We start from the raw sequence: 9677 nt of genomic DNA on the forward strand, positions 1-9677 counted from the left end.
TGATTTACAGAAATTAAATCATGAACTCGCCGTAAACTGGAATGTGTTTCCGTTCTTTCATTTAAATTTTTAAAAAATTGAGATGTTTAATCTAATAGACTGCACAGTAGAAGTAAGAAAATAACTTAATATTTTAAACACATTTGTATTATCACATCTTTGTTTCCATTTTCTCATTACTTAACTCGGGTCAATAAGCTGAAGTGCCAGACTCCTACAAACATAATTTAAAATAAGAATACTGAATGAGGAACAAATGCAAAAAGTTTCATTTAATGGTCTCATTGACCTCACAGAGAAATATTGCTTTTTCAGTTTTGCGTGCTGCACTATATATTATCATACTTTTGAACTATTATTTGCAGAACAATTCTATTAAAGGATAAAATGATTACAGTTTGATCAATTGTGTCTAACCTCGATTTGCACGGAAAAAACACTAATCGTGCCATATAAAACTTTTCTCAACCTATTCTACATAAGAGCATATTTACATAGCTGGCAAGAAATGTACCTTCATGATGAAATCAGAAGTATAACAGTTGGTCTCATCAGCATTGATGTTTAGAAAAGCATTGCTTACAAGTCCTCGGTTCCATTTGGGGAGTGTGCCTATAAGGCCATGGTCATCAATGCACTTGATAAAAGGTCTCATGATCTCCCATAACTCCTGAGGAGTTCGGCATGAAGGTAAAAGGCATATTAGCGAAGGGGGTTTTGGCTGCATCAGCCATTAAAAAGAATGACAAAAGATGATTTGGACCATCTGGCTTACAAGTTGATCAAAACTTTTCTTTGTCATTTCTAACAGTTCTGCCAGATATGTCGAAAGGGGGATAATGAAGAATTGCTTCTGCTCTGTGATGGTTGTGACAAAGGATGTCACACTTACTGTCACAGACCCAAAATTACTACTATTCCAGATGGTGACTGGTTTTGTCCTGCCTGCATTGCTAAGGTAATATAATTGTAATGTCTGAATCTACACAATCCAGCATAGATGTTTGTCTATTATATTCAACATCTGTGATACCAACAATTAAGTTACAACCTATGAAGCATAACTGTTTTAAAGGTGAATAGTACTACATGGAACTTTCAAATCTGTACTCCTTGGTTAGAAATGTTAATAGTTGTCGCAGGTTTTTGTATTTATACTTGCTTGCTGTGATTAGCTTCTGATTTTTTAATCAGACGTTGAACTTCTGTTTGCAAATTTGTGCTAATTTACAAAATGATGCATATTGTTAGAAAGGCTCTGCTGTGGCTACAAAGCTGAAGCAAATTTGGAAGAACAGAAGATGTAAAATTATGAAACCCATAGATGGAAAAAAAGTTATAGAAATAGAACATAGAACAGTACAGCACAGAAATTGGCCCTTCAGCCCATAATATCTGTGCTGGACATAATTCCAAGATAAACTAATCACATCAGCCTGCACATGATCCATTTTCCATGCCTTGCATATCCATGTGCCTATTTAAAAACTTCATATTCCAGGCTTCTATCACCCTCTGTCAGCTCTATCAGGTCCCCCTCATCCTTCAAAGAACATTTCAGGGAAAAAACTCCAACCTATCCAGTCTCATAACTCAAGCTTTCCAGTCCCAGTAGCATTCCCATGAATCTTTTCTGCACCCTTTCCAGCTTAATGACATCCTTCCTATAGCTAAGTGACTGCACACAGTACTCCCAAGTGTGAGCTGGCTAACGTCTTCTACAATTGTAACATGATGTCCCAACTCTTGTATTTGATGTCCTGACACATGCAAGCATGCCAAACGCCACCTTCACCACCCTATCTACCAGTGTCTCCATTTTCAGCAAATCATGTATTGAATCCCTATGTATCACTGTTCTACTACACTCTTCAGAGCCCTGCCATTTACTGTGCAAGTTCTAGCCTAGTTCAACCTCATAAATTGACTTCACACTTGTTTGAGTTGAAGTAAAAATGCCATTCCTTGGCCCACTTTTCCAGTTGATAATAGATCATCTATTCCTTGGCCTACTTTCTCAGCTGGGTTGTTGAATTGTGGAAAACAGGACAGTCAAGTCACCTTCATCTACAAGCCCCATAATTTAAACTTGCAATTATGTATCCCCAGCTTCCTTTTCTCCCATGGAAAGGTTCTCTTTTTCTTGGGTCCTTTTTTTCAACCACTTTACCATTGTTGTTTTTACATTATTTCTAGTTAGGCCAAATTATTTTTTGTACCAAAGCAGCACGCACCGTTGCTGTCTTACAGTGGGTACCTGACTACGGGTGCTGTCTGTGGAGTTTGTACGTTCTCTCTATGACCACGTGGGTTTTCTCCAGTTTCCTCCTACATTCCAAAGACGTACAGATTTGTAAATTAATTGGCTTCGGTAAATTTGTAAAGTTGTTTCTGTAGAATAGTGCCCGTGTCCGTGTCTTTGGTCCGAAGGGCCTGTTTCTACTTTGTTCCAAATTAAACTACTTTGTTCCAAAATTATATATACTACTTTGGATGGACCCATACTCTGCATTATAACATTTTCTTATTAATATTCTATTGTATTTTTATATATCTTAATACCTAATTAGCTTTGACAATTGGCAAAGATTGATGAATGTTGGTTAGAATTTTTTTAACTTTCCACTCCTTTCTTTTACGTAAATGTGCAATTCACAATTGTCTCGGTGGCTCAGCATTTCAACTCCCCCTCCCATTCCCAATCTGACCTTTCTGTCCTGGGCCTCCTCCATTGTTAGAGTGAGGCCCAGCACAAATTGGAGTAACAGCATCTCATATTTTGCTTGGGTAGTTTACACCCCAGCGGTATGAACATTGATTTCTCTAACTTCAGATAGTCCCTGCTTTCCCTCTCTTTCCCCTCCCCCTTCCCCATTCTCCCATTGGTCTTCCTGTCTCTGACAACTTTCTATCTTTGTCTCGCCCCCTCCCCTGACATCAGTCTGAAGAAGGGTCTCGACCCGAAACGTCACCCATTCCTTCTCTCCCGAGATGCTGCCTGACTCGCCGAGTTACTCCAGCATTTTGTGTCCACCTTCGATTTTAACCACCATCTGTAGTTTTTTTCCTACACATCGTCTACCCATGTGCTTCATATGAAAGTCTTTTTGTAGTTTGCATCAACCAGTAGTCACATTGGCTGTTCATGTATCCTTTGCAATCTTTGGGGTGAATATTTAGGGCCCTTGTTTAAATCATTTCTGAATGTGGTGGTAACGTCCATTGCGGTTCTGAAGCCACCTGTCAAGTGCCTCTATCCAGAATGTAATTTATTCATGTTCTCTGCCTCCTGCAATAAAATCTCTCAACATTGGTTATATTCTCTAATTTTGTACCTGTCTACCTTGTTAATTGATGAATTCCTTGTCTGGTTTATTGGATGAGGCACATTATTTTGAATGTACATGATTGAAACTTCTAATACATGTTGGCAGCAGACATTGTCTCGTTTACAGTGTTTCCTATGATATTTATTGTATTTAATTTGACAATAAATAAATTTGGTGGCACAGTGGCCAGCTGGTAGAGTTGCTGCCTCACAGTGTCAGAGACCTGGGGTCCATCCTAACCTCGAGTGCTGTCTGTGTGGAGTTTGCATGTTCTCTCTGTGTTTCTTCCGGGTATCATATCATATCATATCATATATATATAGCCGGAAACAGGCCTTTTCGGCCCACCAAGTCCGTGCCGCCCAGCGATCCCCGCACATTAACACTATCCTTACTCCGGTTTCCTCCCACAAGCAGGTTTGCAGGTTATTTGGCCCCCCTGTAAATTGACCCTACTGTGTAAGGTATGGATGAGAAAGTGGGCTAACATAGAGCTAGTGTGATGGGTGATTGACGGTTGGCGTTAATTGGTGGGCCAAAGCACCTGTTTCTATGATGTATCTCTCTGTAACTTCAGACTAGAAAACCATAGCACATTTTAACTAAATAACATCTTGGTTTATTTCCTTCTCTTTCGTCCAATATTTCCTTTTGGTAGGCAAGTGGCCTGTCACCACGGAGTAAAAAAATTCTATATCGTCCAAGAAAGAATTTTGAACAGAAGAAGGCCAGGAGGTTATCCGGAGCTGGTATCAGTGATGAAGAGGAGACGGCTAGTACAAGTAGCACCCCAAAGAAGGGAAGCAAAGAATCCAAAAAACGCAAACTGGAGGATAGTCCATCTGTGAACTCGCCCAGGCTAGAGGGCCCGTCACCCAGCAAGAAGTGGAAAATCATAAAAGATAATAGCAAGGATTTGTCCTTGTGCAGGTATGAGATAGGCATTCAAATCTCCGATCGTGCTTGGTATGAATAATGAACTATCTAACGAAGAAACATGTAAAATAGAGAGAACTGGATGGGCGGTGGGAATTTTCTTTACACAGATTTATTTTTTTAAATTAGCAATGTACTGTTGAAAAGGCAGTAAAAGGATTTTCAAAATGGAATGGGATACGTTTGAATAAGAATCATTCTTGAGCTATGAGGTAAAAAGCAGAGTTAGGATCCACTAAGTGCATTGTGGAGACACATAAAACTGCAGATACTGGAATCTTGAGCAAAGCACAAAGTGCTGAGGAAACGGTTTGTCAGGCAGCATCTGCGGAGGGAATAGACAGATGTCGTTTTCTGTCGGGACCCTTCAGAAGCTTTTGAAGCGCTAATATTTGCTTGATGCATTATGAACCATGGGTCAAATGGTCATTTTGTTCTGTTTAATTGAGTGATTATCAGTTTTTCACAAATCAATTGATCACTTTATTGGGCAAAAGCTCAGTGAATCAAGACTGAATATTTGGTTGGAGATGTGAAGGAACTGATGGAGAGGGGCATGAGCAGCAGGGAGAGTTGGATTCTGTATTGCACTTGGCAAACCTGAATGAATGAATCTCCTGAATATGCCAGTCAATAGATTGGCTGCTTAAGAGGGATGGGATGAGACAGTGTGCATGTTTATAGGGTGTTGGTGGAGGAAATTGGGGGGGCATAGTTGATCATAAAGACAGGGTATGATGGTATGATCACAGGAAGGGGACCGTTTAAATTGGGGGTGTAACACAGTGCTGGTGTCAGTCAGCATCTCTGGAGGACATAGATAGGCGATATTTCAGGTCGAGACCCTTCTTCGGCGCAAGCTGGGTTACTCTAGCACTTTGTGTCCTACGCAAGATTCTAGCATCTGCAAATTCTTCTGTCTCTAAACTGGGGATAGGATGGTTTACTGTTAGCTTTTAGTAGAGGCATAAAAGAAAACTTATGGCATAAGGAGGCCATTCAGCCCATCATTTCCATGACAGTCAAATAGGAAGTACACAACCTGATCCCACCTTCCAGCTGAGGGTACAGAATCCTGCAGGACAGTTCTTCAACTACAAATCAAAGTACTTTTAAAATGTGTGAAGGATTCTGCCTCTGCCACGCTTTCAGACTCCCTCCCACCCTCCAGCTAAATAAAAGTTTCCTTATCCATGCAGTTAATAAACGTAGACAATTAAAATCAATTTGTGATTTTCCCTTTCTTGGGAATCATTGGCTAATTAAGTTTAGGTTCATCAATGAACCATCATTGCCATCCCCAACATTTTTCACTGCATTTGTCACAAAAGAGGCTCTGCTTTCCTGCCTGGGTGTTAAATCTCCCGAGAATATTGAAATCCGTTTGTTTCTGTGCATTCTTAGCTTCTCAGTTTTGCATAGCTCATGGCACGTGGGTAAATCCCACCTGCATCTGTCATTATATCAATAGTATTTTTCCTGCACAATCAACCTTTCTGAAAGCTGTTTTCTATTATGCAATTTTGTTCAATAATTCAGTATTATTAGTACCTTCTGTTTCCAATTTTTCTGCCCTTTCCAGAAGAGAGTAGCGAGTGAATATGATTCTTTTTCTACCATTTCTGGATAAGTGAAAGACTATTCAAGCACAAAACTCAAAGATTATTTCAGCAGTTTACTTTTCTTAAGAATGTTATTTATTTTCAGCATAATGTTATCTGAGCTGGAAACGCATGAAGATGCATGGCCCTTCTTGCTACCCGTGAACTCCAAGCTAGTACCTGGGTACAGAAAGGTTATTAAAAAAACCATGGATTTCTCCAGCATCAGAGAGAAACTCAGCAATGGACTGTAAGTTACTGAATATTTTCTTGTTGTATATTAATAACATTTGAATAAATTCAGTTATTTAATCATCGACACTAATTCCTAACCAAACATTTTCTGTTCCAGATACCCTAATACTGAAGTGTTTGCTGTGGATGTCAGACTAGTTTTTGACAACTGTGAAACATTCAACGAAGATGAGTCGGACATTGGCAGAGCTGGTCACAATATGAGGAAGTTTTTTGAGAAGCGTTGGGCTGAGCTTTTTAAGGGAAGCTAAAGCAATCAGATCACAAAGTTATAGACATTGAGCCCGGCAGCCTAAAATACTGGTGTCTTCATGTATACGGGGAAATGCAAGATTGTTTGCACAAATCAGCAGATGTATCACATCACTTTTTAAAATGTGGAAATACCAGCCAAGGATTATTCTGAAAAAGGTTCACTCCTTTGGAAACCGTAGCTCTTGAACTATGGAAATATTTTATGGACAGCTTCGGTAGAACAGGGAAGCACACCCAAAGAGTTCAGTGGCATGGGGTGGTCCTAGTGCAATAGCAACCAATATTTCAAACGCACTGAATAAATATACAACCACCAGAGCTGTAATAGGGGACTGAAAATCCCCTCCCTCACTTAAAAAAAAAAACATTATACGTGGAAGTAAATGGAAAAAATCTTGAATTTCTTTTGTAGCTTATATTTTAGTGAATGTATTTAATTTTTGTTAATTTATGAATAAAATGTCAATTCTTCATTTTCTATGAAAAGGAAGAGGCAGCAAAATTGCTTTAAATCTTCAAGGAAATAAAACAACGAATGTTTTTGAATAATAAAACAAAGCCAATTGATAACTGTTTACACTGTTCTGTCCGGGAGGGCACTGGAGAACCTCTTGTCACTGTAGACATAAATATACAGCTCTGCTTATCAATGCACCATCTACTTAGTCTCAAAGTAAATTCAAAAACAGTGGATCAACAAAGAAACATCTGTATATAATTGTTCATTAATGTTAATATTAATTAAGTCTTGTTCAAATATGTATGATGTGTACATATTGTTTCCAGGCATTGAATATTGTTATGCCTTAGAATAACTGTAGCATTTTATTTTAGTCTTAAAATAATTATACATATATGGCTTGTACATATCCTCTACAAACACTGTGGAGTCTCCTAATGTTGGGTAGTGCCTGCCTTTAAAACAGGGTGTAGGGGATATTAGGTTTTCCATTTTCTATTTTTGTTATATAATTTTTGAGCCACTGTGGTCTCATTCCAATATAATCATTTGTATCCATACAATAAATTAAAATTTCCTATACACAGTATTTTTCATAATGCATTTCCCTCCATCTGCCTTGCCACATAACTTGATACACAGTGGTAATTGAAACCACTGTTTAAACACTGTTTAACTACTGTAAGTTGCAGTGGCTTATTGGAGGCAGCTCAGATCAGAAAATTTTGTACCTGAGTCAAAGTACTTGAAGTTATTTTATTTAAATATGTTGTGAAAAAGGGTAGTTTTCTTTTTTAGGAGCATTATTTTTCACTAGTATGTGTGGCACGGACATAATAAAAGGGTGTTTTCCAAATCTGTTTCTGTTTGCTTGATTTCTATGATTTATGCATTTGAACTGTTTTATTGTAATGGTTGTATTTAATCTGAAGAATGTTCCATTCAAACCTGGTGTCCTGGGGAACATGAAATTTGTTCTTAGTTCAGTTCATCTTAGCAGCTGAGAAGCTGTGTCATCATCAAGAAATAACCTGCTGGAAGAAATTAGCAGATCAAGCAGTATCTGTGGAAACAAGGTAGGTTATTTTCGGTTTTACCCTACATCAGGACTCTTGTTTCAACAAGCTGTTACATTAACTTCTTCAAACTAATGCTTAAGGAAAAGTGCATTGTTTTAATTGCTTTTAAACTACTGATATTTAGCCTGGTGCACTCTAACTTTATAAATATTAAAAACTAAAATTATAACTTCCTGCCCAAGTAAGGACAAGGAATAAGAATGTAAGAGGAAGGCTGGCATTTTGCTGCATCATTCGGTAATATTATAGAGTCGTACAGCATGGGAACAGGGCCTTCGGCCCAACTTGCCCCATCTACATTAGTCCCACCTGCCTGCATTTATTTGGTCCATATCCCTCCAAACCTGTCCTATCCATGTACCTGTCTAAATGTTTATTGTACGTTGCAATAGTACCTGCTTATAGCTGATCTAGTACATCATGCACTCTACCTGGTCACTTTTTAGAGTGCAAAAATTAAGCTTCAGGAAATGTTCCTACTACATTGCCAGTTCTTCATCTTTAAGATCTTACTGGGATCATCTTTTATTCTTCTGAACTTTAATATAGGTCAGTCATACCCCTTCATGAGAACCCCTCCTTTGTCAACAATCAGCTACTCTTGTTTTTCAGTGATTCCCCTCATGAGACAATGTCCCATGTCCATCTAGATCTCATTAATATAGATTCTGCATACTGTGGTCATTGGTCCATGTGGCCTGACTAAGACATTGATTAGGTTGAAGCAGGAGCCTCTTTGGCCTTGTGCAAATCAGGTCCATGTTCCTGGACAAATGGAGCCTCCTGGCTATCTTCTATGCCAGGTTTGAAGAGGATGCACATGCCAGAATGGTATGATTAAAAAGGAGGATCAGGGGAAGCTAACTGCAATGGAATAATCCATTAGACAGTATGTTTGGAACACAACAGCACTGTGGCAGTGGCAGAGTTGCTGCCTCACAGTGCCAGAGACCCGTCATCGATTCTGACCTTGAATGCTGTCTGTACGGAGTTTGCACGTTCTCCCTGTTACCTTCTGGGTTTTTCTCCTGGTGCTCTGCTTTCCTCCCACAATCCAAAGGTGTGCTGGTTTGTAGGTTAGAAAGGAACTGTAGATGCTGGTTTCTACTGAAGATGCTGGAGTAACTCGGTGGGTCAGGCAGGTTCTCCAGAGATGCTGCCTGACCCGCTGAGTTACTTAAGCACTTTCTGTCTATCTTCAGGTTAGTAGGTTAATTGGCTTCTGTAAATTATCCCTTGTATGTACGATAGAGCTAGTGTATGGGTGGTCGATGGTCAGCGTGGACTTGATGGGCTCAAGGGCCTGTTTCCACACTATATCTAAATTAACATCATGATCAACAGCCAGTTTTGTAAGAGAAACAGATGAAGGGGCCTTGTGTGCAGACCCCTTTTAACCAGGCAGATACCTATTGCAGTCCCTTGTTCTGACAATGGCAATGTAAGGACATTTGCTGTACCCATACCATGACAAATGCTGATGTCTATTGGAGGCAGTGTGGCATAATATACTGTTATTTCCTGGACAAGGGTGCAACAGAAACCTGCAGCAAGGAAAAAGTACCTTGAAGACGTCAAGGAAAATCTCTTCTCAGATGAGGTCTCACGAGCAACCTGACAAATGCCAACCCACAGGAGCTACTTTCCTGAGGTTCTTAATAAACAGCTGTGGAAAGACTGCTGCTTTACTGGGAAATGACAATTATGTCATAAGCCAACTGTTGGAAAGGCCCCCTGGTATAAAATTTCATCCTCGAGAACG

At 39.4% G+C, this 9677-nt stretch overlaps 1 protein-coding gene across 3 annotated transcripts in view; it reads left to right on the forward strand.

Moving 5' to 3' along the window:
- The window catches only part of baz2ba (bromodomain adjacent to zinc finger domain, 2Ba), a 185235-nt gene extending 177558 nt beyond the window's left edge, over window positions 1-7677 (forward strand). For all 3 annotated transcript variants that reach the window (XM_078403833.1, XM_078403835.1, XM_078403832.1), the window contains 4 exons: window positions 812-958; window positions 3988-4259; window positions 5973-6116; window positions 6219-7677. In XM_078403833.1, the coding sequence (XP_078259959.1) occupies window positions 812-958; window positions 3988-4259; window positions 5973-6116; window positions 6219-6372 (717 nt within the window). In that variant the 3' untranslated portion in view covers window positions 6373-7677. The remainder of the gene's footprint in view (window positions 1-811; window positions 959-3987; window positions 4260-5972; window positions 6117-6218) is intronic.
- Window positions 7678-9677: the final 2000 nt, after the last annotated feature.

This window comes from Rhinoraja longicauda, chromosome 8, assembly GCF_053455715.1.
Source record: "Rhinoraja longicauda isolate Sanriku21f chromosome 8, sRhiLon1.1, whole genome shotgun sequence".
NCBI classification, from domain to species: domain Eukaryota; kingdom Metazoa; phylum Chordata; class Chondrichthyes; order Rajiformes; family Arhynchobatidae; genus Rhinoraja; species Rhinoraja longicauda.